The sequence below is a fragment of the Vicugna pacos genome, chromosome 6 (assembly GCF_048564905.1).
Source record: "Vicugna pacos chromosome 6, VicPac4, whole genome shotgun sequence".
NCBI lineage: Eukaryota > Metazoa > Chordata > Mammalia > Artiodactyla > Camelidae > Vicugna > Vicugna pacos.
In genome coordinates, this window is record NC_132992.1 from 63,736,430 (window position 1) to 63,755,926 (window position 19,497).

The 19,497-nt window shown below is 55.5% G+C and overlaps 2 protein-coding genes across 17 annotated transcripts in view; one reads left to right on the forward strand and one right to left on the reverse strand.

Moving 5' to 3' along the window:
• Nucleotides 1-8,868, forward strand: part of PLEKHG3 (pleckstrin homology and RhoGEF domain containing G3) — a 39,668-nt gene extending 30,800 nt beyond the window's left edge. For 5 of the 11 annotated variants that reach the window (XM_072963231.1, XM_072963236.1, XM_072963232.1 and 2 more), the window contains 7 exons: nt 1,790-1,879; nt 2,287-2,325; nt 2,782-2,798; nt 3,260-3,607; nt 4,072-4,185; nt 5,696-7,079; nt 7,520-8,868. In XM_072963231.1, the coding sequence (XP_072819332.1) occupies nt 1,790-1,879; nt 2,287-2,325; nt 2,782-2,798; nt 3,260-3,607; nt 4,072-4,185; nt 5,696-7,079; nt 7,520-8,250 (2,723 nt within the window). In that variant the 3' untranslated portion in view covers nt 8,251-8,868. The remainder of the gene's footprint in view (nt 1-1,789; nt 1,880-2,286; nt 2,326-2,781; nt 2,799-3,259; nt 3,608-4,071; nt 4,186-5,695; nt 7,080-7,519) is intronic. The other 6 variants (XM_072963233.1, XM_072963228.1, XM_072963237.1 and 3 more) reach the window with 6 other exon arrangements.
• Nucleotides 8,869-8,993: 125 nt separating this feature from the next.
• Nucleotides 8,994-19,497, reverse strand: part of SPTB (spectrin beta, erythrocytic) — a 139,082-nt gene continuing 128,578 nt past the window's right edge. For 5 of the 6 annotated variants that reach the window (XM_072963223.1, XM_072963222.1, XM_072963221.1 and 2 more), the window contains 3 exons: nt 16,192-16,454; nt 13,982-14,155; nt 8,994-13,690 (listed from right to left, as the gene is read on the reverse strand). In XM_072963223.1, the coding sequence (XP_072819324.1) occupies nt 13,333-13,690; nt 13,982-14,155; nt 16,192-16,454 (795 nt within the window). In that variant the 3' untranslated portion in view covers nt 8,994-13,332. The remainder of the gene's footprint in view (nt 13,691-13,981; nt 14,156-16,191; nt 16,455-19,497) is intronic. The other variant, XM_072963227.1, reaches the window with a different exon arrangement.

A 19,497-nucleotide genomic window follows, 5' to 3' on the forward strand; every position in this document is an offset into this window, starting at 1 on the left:
TAGACTTCAAGTGGCACCAAATGCAGACAGGAAATATTTACTTTGGGCCTCTGGAAAATGTTCTGTTTTTCTCTCCTGGGTTTCCTTCCATGACTAGGCTTGCTCCTATGTACTTGGAGATATTAGAATGAATCGTCTATTGAAAAGCGAAAACTTTGCTTTTATTCTCGGCTCTCGTGGTGATGAGTGTATGTGTTTTCTATGTTGGTTTTTACCCTCCCCTTCAGTCCAGGACCCAGGGATGGATTTGGCTTTGGCTAGGCACCTGCCAAACATGCACACAAGGTGGGAGTTGGGGTGAGAACTGTCCCAGAGACCCCTAGAGAGGAAGATTCAGGAGTGATGGGAGCTGTGTCCTGGCTGGGATGCCCACAGTTGGGTTTGATTGGCATGACCCACGAGTCCCCTGAACAACCGTGTGGGTTGACGTGGAGGCTTTGGTCTTCTGGAAGACGGCGCTGGGCGGCCTCTGGAAGGTTTTTGTGTTTTTGTTTTGTTTGGTGTTTCTCCTCAGCAAACTTGTCATGGTTGCAGAAGTTCTATGGTGCCATGTGTTAGAAGCCTCAAATCTGGGATGTTACTTCCTGAGTCTCTGGCGCTCTTGTTCCCCTTTCCTTTCTTTCTCCTGTAATTCTCCCGTCCCTCTAGCATTCCCCTTTAACTTGCCATGGCTTCGAATTGGAAATTTCTGACATGTGGAAGTGTTCAGTAAGTGACGGTGGTGGTGGTGGTGGTGATACCACCGGTCAGCTTCAGCATTCACCCTGCGGCAAGCAGGGCACTCAGGACATAAACAGTTTCAGAGCACAAGTTTCCACAAGGCTGAGATTTTAATAAACACTGAACAGTTGGATATTGTTTGTTTTCGTGTTTTAGTTTTAACCATTATGAAATAGACGTCTCTCTAAAACGTGCTTCATACTCTTGAGCCTTTTTAAGTAGAGGAGGCTGACTCAGTTGAACTTTTCCCTTTCTGGAGTCGGTGCAGCAGCAGTGTCTCTGTGACGTGTGAGCAGCCTGATTCCCCGGGGCCTCTGGGGGATGTGGGGCTGCGGGTTGCCAGAGAGACAGCCGGCACTAAGGTGTTGTGTCCATCTTTCCACTGAAGAGTGTTCCTTCTCATCAATCATAGTGTGTTTTTCTGTAGTAGCCCTTTCTTCTTCCCTCTTCCGTTAGAAATTAACTGATTGAAATGTGTGAGAACTGTGTGTAAGGCAGGCCAGGAGGTCGCTGAGAGGGAGGACTCAGACCACTGTGCATCTTTAGTGCCTGCCCTCAGCCATCTGCTCTGACCGCCTTTGGGCCTTTTCTGCTTCCCACTTCCAGTGAGCTGAAACGGGCAGATAAGTACACTATATGGATAAGTAAGGTGCTGTTGTCATCATTTGTCACTAATTAAAAATTCTTGACTACAAGCTTTAAAATGAAAGAATAGACATTTTGTATTTTCCACTATGGAAACAATTTGTCTACTTGCATCAGTGCAGACAGAGTGTGTGTGCCCATGCACATTTCAGTGGAAAAGAAAAGTTCTTCAGTATGCGCTCCTGTCCAGGAACAGCTGGGAGACCTCCGTAGACTCTCTTTCTGGCTCCAGGTTTATAGCGGGGCTCCCACTTACTGCAGTTGGTCGAGAACAGATAGGCTAAGGGCAAGGCTCTGGGGAGAAGTTTCTTGAGACATGTCCTCTTATCCCTGCCTCTCTGTCTCAGGTCTGTCCCCAGGAAGGCTGTGGTGCCAGGTGGTGACACCATCAGCCTAATGAATATGTTTTGTATTCTGTCCTCAGAGCCTGGTCAGCTCCCGTACAGCCGGGCAACACTGCCCATCCGGCAGCGAGGCTTCGAGGCGCCAGGCCCTAAGGGCCGTAGGAAGTCGGGTGTGACCTCTGCTTTCCAGCCAGGGTGCTGTGAAGGGGCTTGGCATTGGGTGTAGCTAAGGCGCTGATGTGCTCCGTGCAGGGAAGGTGGGGCTTGAGGTGGAGCCAGGGCCTTCAAGAGAGGCTAGTGGTTTTGAAGGGGGCAGCATGGGGCTATGGCTCCAGAACTGAGGGTCCTGGGTGGCTGTGCTAATGCAGGGGTGATGGGCAGTGCTGCACCTGGGGGCTGGCAGTCACAGCACTTTCCCAGGGCTGGATGAGAGAGGCCTAGGCCTCAGGGCCGTGTGGGGCCTACTGGCGTGGACTTTGAGCTGGTGATGGGCTGGTGGCGCTGCGAGCACGGGATCAGGGCCAGGCACGGCTGTTGCAGGCCTGTGCTGACTCTGCCTGTTCGCTCTCCTCCTCAGAGCCGTCCAGACACCTGCCCAGGCAACTCAGCGAGAAAGGTGAGTGCGTGAAGGGTGGACAGTGGGTCCCTTTAAGGTGAGCTCTAGAGCGGGGGCGGGAAGGTTAAGTAGGCGACCAGCAGGGTGAGGGTGTTGAGGACAGTTCAGAGAGGATTCTACCTCTGTGTCTCCCTGGACGTGGGTCTCGCTCCTTGCTGTCTGGGGAAGGGGCATGAGCTCCCCACCCCCCAATGCTTTGCACCCCGTCTCCTTGTCCATGGGTGATGACAGGAGTGAGTGACCATGCTGGTCTGCATCCTTGGCTCCTGTTCTGTCAGTCATTCCTTTGAAAGCCTGGAGACTGGGTGAGGGTTCTGGGAGCAGGAGCCCCCATGAGGCCTTTCCCAGGGAGCTCTGGCCTGGAGCCTCTGTAAAGGGGTCTCCTCCTGCCTGCTGATCTCCCCTCCCTCTTCCCTCCTGCTCGCCGTGTGTGGGGACCTGGTGGTGGTGGAGCAGCCAGAGCAGGAATGAAGGTAAGGCCAGGGGCAGAGGGGACTGGCTGGACGGGTGGTGGGGGCACTGCCCGGGTCAGCCCCTATCATCTTCATTTGTTCAACAAACCTGTCAAGCACCTACTGTGCGCCAGGCTCTGTCATGAGGGTCGTGGAGATGAATAAGCCGTGGCCCTTGCCCCGGGGACCCTTCTGTACCCTTTTCCTGGAGTGGCTCCCTGGTGATGGCTGGCCCTGCCTGGATCCTCTCATTTTGCCCTCTCTCTGGGGCAAGGAGGCCTCTCTGCGTCCTGAGTTCCTGACCTGGCCCCAGTCCCAGCTTCTGACCTCGAGAACCCCTCATTCCTCCTTGGAGCCCGGTGGAGCCCAGGGGTTGGCTGTCTAGATGTGGCTTTCTCTGTGAAGCCTCCCGGCCCCAGCTGCTGCAGGAGGAGGGGGGCTGCCCAGAGGCCTGTCATGAGGGGGACTTGTGCTCTGAACAGCATGAGGGCCTTGCTGGCTCGCTTCTGGACTTCGGGCAGCACCCCTGCATGCAGGGCCTGCAGTCGGAGGCTGAAGGGGCTGCCGGGCAGGAGCAGGAGGAGGAAGAGGTGGTGGAGGAGGAGGAGGAGGAAGAGCAGGCCTTTCAGGTCTCTCTGGAGGACCTGGAAGGGCATGAAGGCAGCGAGAAGGGGGCCGGGCCAGAGCCCCCAGGCTCGGAGGAGGAGGAGGAGGAGGAGGAGAGCCTGGCAGTGGCGGAGCAGGTAGCCGACTTTGCCAGCTCCCTGCTGGCCGCCCTCCACTGCTGGCACTATCGGGCCAACGCTTTCCTTTTCTCCCGGGGCGCTATGGTGAGGTGTCTCTTTGATCTCCCCTCCTCCTTGCATGTCCCCTGGCACGTGCATGCCCATCCGAGAGTCCCCTCCCCTCCCCTTCCACCCCTCTGTCCTTGTTCCTTTACTCCTGCCATCAGCACTTCTTAACCCCTCGCTCGCTGTCACGCCCTGGTGAGCCCCTGGCATGCGCTGTTCCAGCACTGGGTGCTAACCAGCATACTACTCAATGAGCATGACTAATGGGGTGGGAGTGTGGGGAAGGGGAGAAGCTGGCACACAGCAGGGTTGCATGCCTGGCAGGGGTTTCTGAGTCTTCAGACCTGGTAGTTCAGGCTGATTCTGGAATGACTCAGGTCAAAGGCTGGATCTCAATGCAGCCCAGCCCCCCTGGGGCTCAGGGGGTGCTGCCAGGTTTGGGACGCAGAAGGGACCAGCTCCCAATTGTCTGGGAGCTAATGACTGCCCTCTGCTTGCTGCAGGGGAAGGGGCGCAGGGAGTCTGAAGGCCCCAAGAGCTGCAGAAGGCCCCACAGCCGGTCTCCACCCACCTCTGAGAAGTGCATGAGCTTTGAGTCAGTCTCTTCCCTGCCGGAGGTGAGTGGGCAGCAGGCGGAAGGGGGATGGTGCGCAAATGCCTGAGCCCAGACCTCCAGGTCTGCAGGCGGGGCTTTCAGGCATGGGCTCTTCCGTTGGGCCCATGGGGACAGGGAGTCCCCACTCCCCAGGACTTCACATCCTCAGGAGACCTGTCTGGCCTATGGGCGCATGGCTTGATGACAGACAGCCTCTTACTATGAATTAGAAAAAGGTGTTTCTTCCTTTGGACAGATGCAGTCTCTTACCAAGGGGCACAGTTAGTGGAAATGACCAGATCTTAGGTCCCCTTGGCCAGGCCTCCTTGCATAGAGCATAATGCCCTGCCCGCGTGCCAGACATTTAAGTCATGCCTGTCCCACCCGGCAGAGGAGTAGGGTATTGATATCTAGTGGACACCTCCTACACGTCTGGCGTTTTATTTCTTCTATTCCCTGCACCAGCTCTCCCAGGGAGAAAGGGGTTCCAAGAGGTTAAGTGACATGCCTGTCATTGGGCAGCTTCTGAGGGGCAGAGCTCAGATTAGACTTGGATCTGTGACTGGGAAGCCTGCACTCTCCTTCCCACCACCCCCACTTCATTTCAACATGTAGTCAGTATTAAAGGCTATAAAGAAGGTATTCTGTACTTCGTTGGTATGAAGTTTTTGCAGCCTGGACTAGCCGCGTTTCAGGTGCCCAGAAGCTACGTGTGGCTAGAGGCCCCAGCTCCTGGGTCCCACTCTGCACATCCTAGACTAGAATGATTGGAATCAGGTCTGATTCCTCAGACCATAGTGGTGTCTTATCTTTTCCCTGAAAACCCTTCTGGAAAGCTGCCATGGCCAGCCTTGTGATTCAAATGACCTTCGAGGTGGTCAAGAGGGAGCTGTCAAATTCACTTCTGTTCCCACCATCTGCTGGGCTCAGGCCGGGTCGTGCACAGGTGAAGGCTGGCTAGTAGGAGGCAAATTCCCACCTTTACCCTCTGACAGGATTCCAGCACATGGTCCTCTTGCCCTCTGAACACTGACCCACATGGGAGGCCCCTGCCCCTCAGGGAAGTTGGAATGGCCTTTCATGTTACTCAGGCCTGGGTCTCAACCCAGGACCACCCCATGTGGGGAGCCTCTAGGGCTGGAGGGAGCTGCCTTACCACCAGGCAGTGTCCTGGTGCTATGTCTCTGACCCCATGTTGCATGTCTGCGCCTTGTCCCTGTATCTCCCAGGCAGGCTGCCACTGAGAGGTACCACCACTCTATCCCATCTGTGTTCCTAGAATTTTCCTTGGGTTTGAGGACATGGGCCTAGCATCCCAACTGCAGAGTGACTAAGGGACATCGTCATGTTCCTCTCCTTAGGGACCTCCTTGCTGCCCCTTCTTGAGTCGCGCTTGTTTTGCTTGCCTTTGGTTGTAAACTGCAGCCCCTTCTCAGTAGGCTTTGAGCAGGCCGTGCTCGCCTTGCACCCTACCCCTCCTCGGGTCCCTTGAGGGAGGTTTTTGGCTCATAGGAGCCTTTGTGCTGTCCTAGGTTGAGCCAGACCCTGAGTCTGGGACGGAGCAGGAGGTGTTTGCTGCCGTGGAAGGTCCCAGCACCGAGGACACAGACACAGAGGCTCCAGAAGTCCTGGAAATGGAGCTTGATGCCCACCAGCTGCTGCTGGGGCTGGACCCTCCAGGTGACATGGTGGACTTCATGGTGACTGAGAGCACAGAGGACCCTAAGGCCCTGAGCAGTGAAGATGAGGAAGAGGAGATAGAGGCTTCCCACGAGCCTGAGAGCCTCCTACCGCCCTCCGTGCTGGACCAGGCCAGCGTCATTGCCGAGCGGTTTGTCAGCAGTTTTTCTCGGCGGAGCAGCCTGGCACAGGAGGACGGCAGGTCCAGTGGATTCGGGACCCCGAGGCTGACCAGCCGGAGCAACAGTGTGCTCAGCCTAGCGGACAGCGAGAAAGGCCCGGCCCCGCATGGCAGCACCACAGACCCTGGCTCTCAGCTCCCTGCAGAAGTGGACACCAGTGTGGGGGTGGCTGCAGAGAGTGAACCTTCTGCCAATGGGGCAGAGTCCCCAAGCCCAGTCTACCCAGTGGAGCCAGACAGGTCTTCCTGTAAGAAGGAATCGAAGCTTTCTTCCCGAGACCGGCTATTGCTAGACAAAATCAAGAGCTACTACGAAAACGCAGAGCACCAGGACGCAGGCTTTAGCGTCAGGCGCCGGGAGAGCCTCTCTTTCATCCCTAAAGGGCTGGTGAGAAACTCAGTCTCCAGGATTAACAGCCTTCCCAGGCCAGACCCAGTGCCCGTGGCTCCGCTGGGGCATAAGAGACAAGGGAGCTCCCGGGCAGCCTCGTGGGCTCTCTTTGACCTCCCAGGACCAGGCCAGGCGGGTACTGGAGACTCAGCTCCCATCACAGATGCTGAGTTCCGCCCGTCTTCGGAAATTGTGAAGATCTGGGAGGGAATGGAGTCTCCTAAGGGGAGCCCTCCGAAGGGGCCAGTCCAAGGCCAGGCCAATGGCTTTGACCTGCACGAGCCCCTCTTCATCCTAGAGGAACATGAGCTGGGGGCCATCACTGAGGAGTCGGCTGCTGCCTCGCCAGACAGCGCCTCCCCCACCGAGCACCCCAGCCCGGCCCACCTGGCCCGGGAGCTGAAGGAGCTAGTGAAGGAGCTGAGCAGCAGTGCCCAGGGGGAGCTCGTGACCCCACTGCACCCCCGCATCTTGCAGCTTTCCCATGTGATGGACGGCCCTGTAAGTGAGCGCGTCAAGAACAAGGTCTACCAGCTGGCCCGCCAGTACAGCCTCCGGATCAAGAGCAAGTCAGTGGCAGCCAGGCCATTGTTGCAGTGGGAAAAGGTGGCTCCCACCATCCCCCACCTGCAGGAGGAGGCTGAAGCACCAGCAACTGGCCAAGGTATGATAATGCGGGTGGGGCAGGGGCCCTTCCCACAAGTCTGGGACTGGAGGGCCTTTTAGAAGCCAGGTGGCTTCTGGGAAAGTGACCCTTAAAGAACCTCTGCCAAAAAAGAGGGCTGGGGTGAGCCTTAGAGCTGGTCCAAGCCCTTCCTGTGGCGCAGGACCTTTGTAGGAAATGGGGCTATGGTACTTTCTTTTTCAAGACAGCAGAAGCTGTCGTCTCTTCCTTTGGCCCTCATCCTTCGTCCCTGCCTTTTTTTCATTCTTCCCATTTCTCTTTCATAAGGGGGTCGTGGGTGGTAAATGAGATTTTTCTTCTGTCACACCCCAAACCCCGACAATCAGCCTTGCCTGGAAGGGCAGTTGAAGCCAGTTCAGAGCCCTCCCATCCTCCCCTCGCTTCCCACAGTGATGCAGGCAGCCCCTCTCTCCTCACAGGTAGGAGGAAGCCAGTGCTGTCTCTCTTCAACCATGAGCAGCCCACAGCCCTGGAGCACAGCCCGCCCAAGTCCGAATCTGCCCGGGAGACGTCACCACGACGTTTCTCCTTCAGCCCCTCAGCTGCTAGCCCGAAGACCACCACGCCTGGGTCCTGGCCCTCCCCCCGAAGCCCCTTTGACATGGAGACCTTCAATTGGCCCGACGTGCGGGAGCTCTGCTCCAAGTACACCTCCCATGATGAGGCGCTCCAGGCCAAGAGCGGCCGGCCCCGCAGCCTGCCCGTCAACCGGAGCCGCTCGCTGCCAGAGAACATGATGGAGCCGCCTCTGTCGGGCAGAGTGGGCCGTTGCTGCAGCCTGAAAGCCAGGAGGGGCCCAGCGGGCCCAGAGGCCGCTCAGCCACAGCCTCTGGGGGGGCCACCCCCAAGGGGGTCGGATGGGGAGGAGGCCCTGTATGTCACCGCAGACCTCACCCTGGAGGACAACCGGCGCGTGATTGTCATGGAGAAGGGGCCACGGTCCAGCCCGGCTGTGGGACTGGAGGCAACCAGCAGGCAGGGACCAAGCTCACCAGCAGCTGTGGAGGGGCAGAGGCAGGGTCAGAAGTTCCAGGAATCTGCAGAGAATTGGCCTAAGGAAGAGGGTCCCAGGGACCCTGCGGACCCAAGCCAGCAGGGTAGAGTGAGGAGCCTGAGAGAGAGATTCCAGGCCTTGAACTCCATAGGTTGACTCTGAGTCCTGGAGGAGGGAGCAGCCGTGCTGGGGGATGAGGAACTTTGGCATCCTTGCCCGCAGCCAGGGCTCCCGGCTCACCTGAGCCCTGCCCGGGGCCCTCAGAAAGGCTGCCCCTGGGAGAGCGCCCTGGTGTACCTAGCAAGTGTCTTCATCTGCTGTGAACACGCCGGTGACTTTCCACAGGCCCAGACGAGCCCTTTTTCCCTCTGAGGCCAGTGTAGCCACTTCCCTTGTATATAGTTCTTCTCTGGTAAGAAGCCAAATATTTAAGCTCACTTCTTCCCAGGGAGAGCAAGCCCTGCTCAGGCCAGCCAGACTGAGGGCCCGACCATGGGACACGGGAAGGTGGCCTGGGGAGGCTTTGCTCTTCAACTGTGCCTTTTCTTAGGATCCAGGCAGGAATGAGGCCCATAATTTATTGCTTTCCATCCTGTGGTGTGTTAGTGTGCTCGCCTGTGTGTGTGTTCTGTTGCTGAGTCCCTGCCTGGGAAGAATGTCGTGGACTCCATTCAGGTACTTCTGTGGGTTGTCTCGCTGGCCCCTGTGGTTGTCGCTAATGTATACACATTTCATTATTTGCCAATGGTGTAATAACCACTGCTGACCAACTGACCTGTGTGTGGCCTCCTTCCTGGGGTCTGGCTGGGTTAAGGTGAGATTGTGCCCAGGGCCTGTCTTAGGGGGGGCGGGGCGTGGGCTTGTTGTTCCACACTCACTCCTTTGCATCCACGCTCATGAAGCACATGGCACCAGGTGCCAGTGCAGGGAAGCTGGGGCAGCAGGATGTGTGGGAGGGAACTTGCTCTCTGCTACTTCTACTGCCATGGACTTCTGTTTGCTCATAGTCTGGTGTCCTGTCTGGGGTGTGGTCGGGGGCTCCATGCTAGCCTTTAGCTCTTTTCCCCAAGGGCCAAAGTTGGATTGAAAGGGGTGGTGGTGGTGGAGGAATATTTTTCTAACAGGCAGACGTTTCCATGTCTGGTGCCTTTTATTTTTTTTTCTCCTTCTCTAGTTTCCAGGAGACATTTCCTAGGAGGCATGGATTCTAAACTTGGAACCTAGAGATGTCTTTGATGGGTTCCAGTATTGAGTGAGGAAGGCAAGTGCATTTTTTCTGGGATGAATGCTCAGTCTTCATCCCCTCCTCAAAAATGTCTTTGATTCAAAAGGGGTAGGAATGCCTTCCTATTTCTACTGGGTTTCTTGCTCCCTTTCCTTGGTGGACCAGCCTTGTTTTGCCTTGCTTCTTCTGGCTGGGGCCTGGGAGGGGTGGGGCTGCAGGGCCAGGTGGTAGAGCTGTCCTGCAGGTGTTCCTACAGGCCAGGGCCCTGTGAGTCTTCTGACCTAGGAGGGCAGACTTAGCCTGAAGGTGGGTCTGCTGAGTCTCATGAGGTCAAGGGAAGATCAGAGGCAAATGGAGGCCTTTCCTGAGCAGAGCAGGCAGAGCAGGGCTAGTCCAGCTGCTCTGTCAGCTGCCCTGAATAGTCTGTGGCCACTTGTCCCGACACTGAGGAGAGAGCTGGCTCCTACAAGGCAAGTCTCTGGTATGAATGAGTAGCCACAAACACACTGGAGTGAGAGTCAGGAGACCCAGCCCTGTGTTTAACTAGCTGGGTCACCTAAACGCTTGCTTTGTCCTCCTCTACAAATGGAAGGAGATGGATGAGTTGTTGCTTCTCAAACTCAGACTCTTCGAAGTGTGAGGCCTGGGAAGTAGCAGCAAACACCTTCCCCAGGTATGCCTGGGGCCCTCAGACTAGCTCAGTGGTTCTTACCAGCTGCCTGTTAGAATCATCAGGGGAGGGGACTTATTGGAAAATGCTGATGCCTGGGTTTCATCCACCCAGGCCAATTGAAACTGCCCCTCTGGAGATGAACCCTAGGCATGTGGATTCTGATGTTCATTGAAGACTGAGACCTCTTTCCTGAGCTCCATGGGGAAGACAGCAGGCCCTTGAGATGGATGAATGCATGAACGAGTGAGCTTTCCTCAGGGTCTCAGATGAAGCACAGGACCTGGGTGCTGGCAGAGTTGTTCCCCATGAGACTCCAGGAACAAGCCAGAGAATTCGGCTGTCCCTCTGTGTCCATGGTGGTCCTGTGGGCACAAGTTCCTGCCTCACTCAGCCAGCCCCCTTTGGCCCAGTTCAAAGAGAAGTAAGCCAGTCAAATAGAAACAGAGAAATAAGGAGCATTATTGATTTATTAGAAAAACTAGTAAATGGGTTTCCTCTGGTTGGTGGAAGCACGTTTGAGCAGGTGGAGGACAAGGCCCAGCCGACCCCAGGGCCAGCCCCAGTTTGCATGGTCTGCCCATCAGGGTTGCAGTCCTCTGCAGCCACCTCCTCCCTTGCATCCTCCCTGAGCTTGCTTATCCAAGGAACTGAGCCACGGGGTCCTCTGGATCTCTGCCCCCTCCCCACTGAAGGGAGCTTTGAGAGCCAGGATCAGCCTTGGGGACTCTGCCCTCCAATGGGCAGGAAGGAGGACTGGTGTGGCGGGGAAGATGAGCCACCCACAGGCCTCCTGTCATAAGTGCTACTAGTGGGAGGGAAGCCCGAGGGTGCCCCCTCACCCCCCTCAGTCAGTTGAGGCCAGGGGACAAAGGGGAAGGAGAGAGGGAAGGAGGACTGTCTGACCATGCCTGGAAGGAGCTTCCTCTAAACTGACCTGGGGAGGAAGCCTGGTATGCTGGTGTGGACTGGAGCTGTGTCAACCTAGTTTTGGGATACTGTTAAAGAAAAGACTGCAAAGTAGAAAATGTAAGCAGGAAAAAGAAATCTTGCCAGGACACCAGGAGCTTAGCCCCCAACATGGCATGGAGTCCCAGAGCTGGGTGCTGCCTGCAGTTTCAGTCCAGTTGGTTGTCTTGGGGCCTGTGTGATACGGGAGGGATGTGGGAGGGACTGGCAGTGGATGTGGGTCACATGCAACTGGCTGCCCCAGTCTGGGGGCCGGGAAATCCTAGCACTTCCTTGGGGCCCGTTCGTTACTGGGGCTGTGGAATTGCCTGCTGAACTTCCTCACTTTAGGTGCTGCTTTGGCACATGTGGAGGGGAGAGGGTGGCCCCTAGTCTTTTGGCTCCCTAAAGACTGGCCCATGGAAACAGTTGAGGGAAACTCGCCACCATCTGCTCTTCAGCAAGGAACATGCTATCTGCCCTGGAGCAGGACATGCCCTCGGATCACCAGAGGCCTTTATTGCCAGGTGAGTGTCATCACCTCACCGCCCCTTGCCTTGGTTTCCCTAGGTGTAGAAAGAGGCTGGTGAGTGGGATAGATTAGGTTCCCTGTAGATGCACAGAGGGCCATGTGCTAGATGCAGAGAGGCTAAATGAAGACCCTTGGCTTCAGAGGTGGGACCACCTGCCAGGCTCCATCAGAGAACTTCCCTCCTGTGGTTCTCATCTGCTGAAACGGCCTTCCCCTGAGACGGTGGTGGCGATCTCGAATGCTAAGGGCTCCTGAGGAGGCCTCGTAACTCTGGATGCCTATGCCTGCGGCTTCTACCTGAGCCTCCCTTCCGGGGGATCATCTCAGTGTGCTAAGGCTCTTTCCCATGGGGAAGGTGATGGAAACAGCAACTGCAGGCCCAGGGACCTTTGTGGTCTGCCCAGAGGAGGTGCCTGCTCCTGCAACTTGACCCCTCTTTTGGATCTTGCCTCAGTTAAGATGCTGGGCTGGAGCTGTATTGCTTTCAGAGAGTGGTGGAGAAAATCCCTATGGAGCCAGTGGAATCTTCCCTACAGAAGTCTGACCTTAGAGCACGGGGAAGGCTATCCCTGGGGATAGAGGTTACGGGGACCCTTTTGGCTGTGTCTGGGGTAGGGGGTTAGGTACCCATGTGGCCCCCCATCCAAGGCTCAAGGCCAGGACCTTTGGGAGAGCTGAGCAAAAGGTGCCATACCTTCATGGCTCTGGCCTCAGCATTTTTCCCAGCTGTCTGGGGGTGGTTACATGGGTGGCAATACCCAGGTGTGGCCACATTTGCCCCCCCAGGATGACAGGTCATGAACTTTGCTGTCAGTCCAGCCAGCACCCTCAGATGGTACCAGCTGCAGATAGGACACATTGGGTATTTGGCTTTGGGATGCTCTATGCCAGGTGCTGAGGTGTTTGTCCATGACGTAGCTTGGGACCTGCACTGTCTCCCTAAGGGGCCCTGGGTCTGAGTGGGATATTGCTGGTTTGGCAGCTACTGGGAGTAGGGGAGGGTCCCAGAGTGGAGAGGCAGAGCCTCAGGCAGTGTGGAGACCTGTCTGCCTCCTTCCCACCTGAGCCCTAAACTAACTAGTTTAAAAAGACGGGGCTGGCTTGAGAGCTTACCGATTCTCCCTACAAGTGCTGTGGTGGCAGCGGGAGGCCCCTTGCCCTTAGGACCCATTGACCTTGGAGGAACCCCGCCCCACTTTTGGTGGGAGGAGGCGGGGGGAGGGGCTGCAGTGGCCCCCGAGGGGAGGAGGCTGTGTCCCCTCAGCCCCCAGCGGCCCCTGGCCCAGAGCTATATGAAAGCTCCTTCCTCACGCCCCTAAGGGGAACATCAGGCATTTCTAGCGTCCTCTTCCCTTTCCCCTTACCTGGCTGCGACCAAGTGGGAGGTGACCCCAAGCAAGACTTGCTTTGGGAGTGGGCAGAATCTAAGGAACCCCGCCAGCCTTCTCCAGCTTGTGCGGGAACGGCGCAGGGGGAGGGGGCTGGGAGAGGAGGGCGTGGGCCTCGGAAAACCGTTCCTGCTCCCAGGCCCGGAGGCCCCGTGGGCGGGCGGAGCTGGGAGCCCTGTCCCGGGAGCCCGCGCTCGCCCTCAGCTGGGCGCCGGGGCTGCGGGCGGCGGAGGCCGCGGAGGCCGACGTCGGGCCGGGCGGACGAAGGCAGCTATTGCAGTGCAGCGGGGGCCCGGGGCCCGGCCCGGCGGCTCGGAGCAGGCAGGCGGCAGGCAGCGGGCGGCCGGGCGCAGGCGGGAGGAGGACCCGGCCGAGGTCAAGGCCGACGGCGCCCCAGCCCGGCCAGGGTGGCTGAGGGGGGCGCTCGGCCCCCATGTACCGATGAGCCGGCTTCATCCGCGGGGCGGCCAAGAGGCTACTTCTTTTTGGGGAAGAAGCTGAATCTCTTCTCCTTCTCTTTCTTGCCCAGGCTGGCGTCGGGGCCGGTGCTGGGGGGCAGGGGCAGGCTCTGTGCCTTGACACGGATGCTCTGGGATTCATTGATGGCGGTGCTCACGCCCTGCAGCCAGGACAGCATCTCCTCCTGCAGGGTGGGAGGGTTAGGGCCCTGCAAAGGACGGGGTGCCCCTAGGACAACCCCTTCTGAGGAAGCCTTGAGGTCAGGTGGCTTGGGTCTCTTCCACCTGCCCCTTTGTGGGCGGGGGTCTGGGCTAGGAGGCCCTGCACTTACCTCATCCTTGCCATGGAAGAGCCACTCGCTGCCATTGCTCAGCCTAGGAGGACAAAGGATTTCCTGCCACGTGGCCACCTCTGGAGCCCTCTGCCTGGGCAGAGGGTAGACTCTGATCCCACAGCCCCCTGAGCCTTCCCATGACCAGAACCCCGTCAGGCAGCACAGCACCTTCTGAGAGAGGCAAAAGTCAGGACCACCAGCCTCTTTGATTGAAAAATCCCTGAGGAGCAACTCAGGCCTGGAGCTGGTCACATACAGCGGGCCTCTGTCCATTCACTTACTGCCAAATCGAGCCACCAGGGAAGGGACAGTGGTTAGGAGGGGCCCTCACCTCAACTTGAAGACGTGTTTCTTCTTCTTGTAGTTGGCAGCAATCTCGCAGATGGCGTGTCTCAGGGCCAGGGGCTCTTCCCCGTGGTAGGGCACCCCCAGGGCCAGGTTCTTGGCATCTTTATAGAAGGTCAGCTCGCTGTTCCTGAGCACACAGTACAGGTTGTTCCAAGACCTGCAAAGATGCAGAGAGGCAGGTCACCTACAGTCCTGATACAGCATCTCTGTAATTAGTTCCTTAAGCTTTTTTATTACACAAATTTTGCCCTGATAAATAGTAACACATTTTACTGTTAAAAAAATTGGAAATAAATATTATCTGCATGTAATTCCACTACCAAAAGCTAATTATTGTTAACATTTTATGTATTTCCTTCTAGTCTTTTTTTTATTCACAGCTGAAATTGGATTATATTGTACATTCAATTTGATGTCCTACTTTTTAGTTTAATACTTTATCAAGAGTATTTCCCCATATTCTCAAGTATGTCTTAAAAATAATTTTGAATAGCTATATGATATCCTATCATATAATAATTCCTTTATTCGTGGACCTTTTAATACCAGAAAATTTATCCACAGTTTAAATAGCAAAATGATAAGCATTCTTATGCGTAAATCTTTGCCTATAACCCTGATCTTGTCTTGAGGTATATTTCTAGACATAAAATTATTGAGTCTAAGACCAACCATGTAAACAAAGCATTTCCATAGCCACCAGCATGTTTGATTCTCGCTACAGAACTGTAAAGTGAACAGAGCAGAGTTTTGTTTGGGTGGTGGCAATATTTTGTTTTGATGATACATGCCCAAGATATTATACTAGCACTTTTTAAAGTATTTTTGCAAATCAAGGCTCATCTCAACTGGTCATGTTTGGTAAGAATGGTAAGCTTATAAGCGCAAGTCCTTGAGCTCCTTTTCTGACAAATGGAGAACGTTTTACACTTTCACAGTAATGAGCGCGGAGAAACATTAAGCTCTTTTTCCTCCTCTTCTGCCTTTCTCCCTCCCTCTGGAGAGCAGAAAGGTGGAGAACCAGCAGGGCACATAGGGAGGAAGGTTGAAGAGACTACTTGACCCATACAAGGCTGGCTACAGAGCCATTCCACGAAGCCCAGTTTCTGACACCAGCTCTGGGGTCTTTCCTCTGGCCCTCACCACCTTCTTTGAGCTTGTAGCCCAAGTAAGGCAGTTGCTAAGGAGGAGCTGGTCTTGGAGTAAAATCCTGCCTTGGACAAGTGACTTAGCCTCTCTGAGACCATTTCCGCATCTGAAAAATGGAAACCTCAGTATCACAGGGCGGTTAAGAAGATTTGATCAGTCCTGACATAACGCCCGGCACATAGTAGGTACTTAGTAAATGCTAGTTTCCCCCTTTCCTGCAGACTCTCCACATAAGCAGTAAATCTCTTCAGGGTGGTTGTCCCCCAAATTCATTTTTGGAACTTGAATTAGCTTTGTTGGGTCCCCTAGTTAGGCTCGCTCTCTCTGTATGCTGCCAGTTGGCCCTGAAACCGAGGGAGGGAGAAGGAAGAGGAGGAAGCTGGTTTCAACCTCCTGATGCTGCCCTGTTTCTCTGGGACCCCGAACTGCTGCCTGATGGCAGAGGCCCCCAGAGACCTTGGGTAGAGGGATCCCTGGATAGACCACACCCAAGGGCATGACTGCCTCAGGGTCAGGAAGGGGCATAGCCTCTGACAACTCCTCAGGGTCATTTAGTTACTGGGAGGAACCTCTAGAAAGGCATTTAAGTCAACTCCTCCTCTCCTGTTTCACCACTGGGGAAACTGAGGCCCAGATTGGGTAAAAAGTGGGACTTGGTCAAGGATGTGTTGTTAGTACCAAGACCTACCTGTTACCTGGCCCTCAGTAAACAGCTAGTGTTCACTGAGTTCCTGCTCTGCACCAGGCAAGGCATCTGCACGGAAGAGGCCTGCTACCATCTTCAGCCCCATTTTACAAGTGAGAGCCTGAGTAAATCACTTGTACGGGGTTATAAGATTTGAATTCAGGACCAGAACTAAAGACAGGCTTTTTCCATCAAGCCAAGTAGCCTCTGGGCCGGCCCAGAGGGTGCCCCGGAGCTCTCAGACCAGAGGCAGGGGCACCCTCACCCCCAAACATACTCATGCTGCCCAGGATCTGTTGGTGGAGTCCCTGGGAGCTGCCCACCCTCCCCTCGTGCCCTGCGGCCCCTCCCCTGCACACCTGTTGGATGCCTTCTTGTTGGGCCCCTCCAGGTCATGCTTGCGGCCCAGGTAGCCCTCCATCTGCACGCTGTGCGCGTGGTCCCGCGGGGCCGGCAGTGTTGTAGGCTCGTCGCCCTCACTCAGAGGCGTGTCCAGGACCTTGAAGAGGGGCTCTGTGGCTGGCCTCTCATCTGCACTGGATTTCTCCTCCTGCCCTTCCTCATGCAGCTCTGGCAGGGGTGGCGGCTGCCGGTCCTGAGGCCACGGCCTCTCTTCTTCCCCCTGTTCAGGGGCACATGGGAGGAGCACACCTGGCTGGGGGTTCAGACCCAGGAGTGGCTACTCTGCAGAACTGGGAAGTCAGCAGGTCCCACCTGAGTATGGTTCCTTTCTCCTGTGCCTCTCCCAGCCCTCTTTCCACCTGCTGTGGGTACCCACCTTGCCTGCTTCCCTTAGACCCTGCCCAGGTCTCTGGCTCCATTCCCAGTACCCCATCTCCAGTCTAACAGCCACAGGAGGCCCAGAGGGTGAGCTGAAGGGGCCTGCCTGGGGATCTCACCCAGGGGCTTTCTGGTACTGCTCACTGCCCAGCTCTAGGCCCCCACTCCTGCTTCAGCCAGATACTCCAACTTCGACTGAGGTACACATGGGCTCTGGCCAGATTTCAAATGAAGAAAGGGTTCTGCTTCTAAGACAGGTTTGGAAAACATTTGTACTACGATGTGGTATGGAAACTCTTCTGGTACCTTCCAATTGTGTCTAAAAACCCAAAGCTAAGGGCACCAGGCCCTAAGTCTCCCCTACCACCTTCTAAAGGGAGGCCCAGGGGATGGGTATAGCTCAGTGGTACAGCACATGCTTAGCATGCATGAGATCCTGGCTTCAATCCCAGTACCTCCACAAAAGAAGTTAGAAACAATGCAGAAATAACAATATGGAAATTAAAGGGAGACCCAGGCCCTCCCGGGTCATGGTGCAGGACTAACTGCTCCTGCCTCGTCATCTGGCAGGGATATGCTGAAGGACATTGCTTGTTTCAATCATCTCAGGAGCTTTAACACTATATGCCTAAGACCCATCCTTAGGATGCTGTGTTAACTGGCCTGGAGTGGGGTCAGCACATTGGTATCTCTTAATAAGCTTTTCATGCACTCTAGTGTGCTGCAGGGGTGGCAAACCACCACCTAAGGAGTCTCTGCCACAGGGAAGGCCTGCGACTTTCACCTCCTTGCACTTCCCTGTGGAGAGTGGGATGCTCCCAGCCCTTGCCCAAGCCAAGTGAGGGGCCTCCAGTGAAGCCACGTGCTGTATTGTCAGGTGCCCATGAGAGGCAGAAGCAGACCTCCCGTTCCCCAACTGGGTACCTTCTTGCTTATTCACCCTCTTGCCTCCTGCAGCAGAAGAGAGGGCACAACAGATTGGGTCAGCTAGCCTCCAGGTGCAGTGCAAGAATGCTGGCTGGAGCAAGAATGGGTGGGTCTCCCATGGGCCAAATGAGCACCAAGGAAGGCAGCCTACTGGAGACCCAGAACTCTGTCTCAAAGGCCTGACTGCTGGAGACATTACAGCACCAGGTGGGAAGGGTCCTAGAGGCCCCCAAGCAGGTGTTGTCTGGACACCTGAAGGACCAAGGGCACTGACAGCCCAGGAGGACCAAAGCTGCTAAGGCAGTAAAGAGACTGCCCCCTTTTCTACTCCCTGCCCCAACTGAAGATGGAGGCCCAGAAGTGTTGGAGAGGAGCCAGAAAAAAGCAGACCCTGTGCTCCACCTTGTGGATCCTTAAACCCAAGATAATAGAGAAACGGGGAATGGGAGGATGTGGGCTCCATACTGGACATCAGAGTGAAGTTTCAAACTGAAACAGATGGGTTAGACTTTCAAACAGCTAACAGGACCAAGGGTTGCCTGAGATGGCACTAAGAAATGGGAAGGGAAGCTCAATGGAGACGTTTGAAAGCAGTGGTTGGAAGAAAGGTAAAGCTGGTCATGTTTGCATCCCATCAAACTAGGACTGTTCAATAAACAGTTATGTTGGGTTCCCATAAGATCTCACTTAAAGAAAGGATAATATGGCTGGGAAAGTTTGAAAACCACTACCCCTAGTCTAAACCTTCAATCAATGAGAAAATCTATGCTCAGAGAGGTTAAGAGACTTACCCAAGGTCACACAGCCAATAGATAACAGAGACAATTAAGAGCATGTACTTCAGAATTGGATAGTCCTGCGATTTTAGCCCATCTTTAGGGTTCTCATCTTTTCCTGTCTTGGAGCCCCTTGAGAGTTGTGGCTGGGCCACATCTGTCTTTATCCATCTTGCCGTATTTAAATCTTTGAGTGTCAGCAATGAGCCAGAATTGACCACAAGGATCTGGAGGCTCCACAGCCCAGCCTAGATCATCCTCCAGCAGGGAGGAAGGGCAGAAAGGGCAGAGTGGGTCTGGAAGCCTGGCTTTGGGGTCCTTCTGTGGACCCAATCAGGCCAACCCTCTGACTGGGGCATAAAGGTGGGGGAGGTAGACTGTCAAGGCAGAAAGTGAAGCCTCCTTTCATGTCCCTCCTCTCTGGCTGTGCTGCTCCTCCTGGCACCCGCCCTGGGGCCTCCGGGAAGATGCTGCAGCAGATGCTGGGCAGCTATGTTCGACCATCTCACTCAGCCTCTATCTTCCTGGGAATGGTTTTCCTAGAGGACTGTGTGAACATATTTTCTTTCTTCACTTCCATTTTCATGCTTCTTCCTTTCAGGAACTCTCCCCTGAAAATACAGGTGGAGTTTTCCAGGACTGCCTCCCAACTTAATCTCACCTTTCTTCTGCCTCCTCCTCATGGGCACCTAACCCACATTCCCTGGCTGGGACATTCAGAGGCCAAGACCAGTGTAATCAAAAGTTAAATGGCCAGGTCATGGTTTGGCTCTGGAAAATGGGAGTTTTCAATGTATACATAGATCTCTTCTGTGCTCTTGACTGTTCACGTGGAGACAATTTACAATGTACCGTCTCCCCTCTCCCCTGAGGGCCGAGGCCTGAGGAGAAGGAGCCAAGAAAGAGGGTGGGAGGTGGGGGTGTTTGGTGGCAGTTGCTTCTCCCAGGCCCAGGGCTGGCAGGGCTTTTCTCCCTCCTGGGCTGGGAGAGGGGACACAGAGGAGAAAGACAGGGGTATGGTTTGGGGAAAAAGGCCCTGTTGTATAGGCCTCAGGGGTAAATATGCTTTGTGGCATCTTCTAAGAGAGCTGGGAGGGGTCACGGCTGGGGAAGGAGGGGCAGTCCCTGGAACCATACCATGCTCTGATACAGATCCTGCCCTGCCCGACAGGTGAAGGGAAC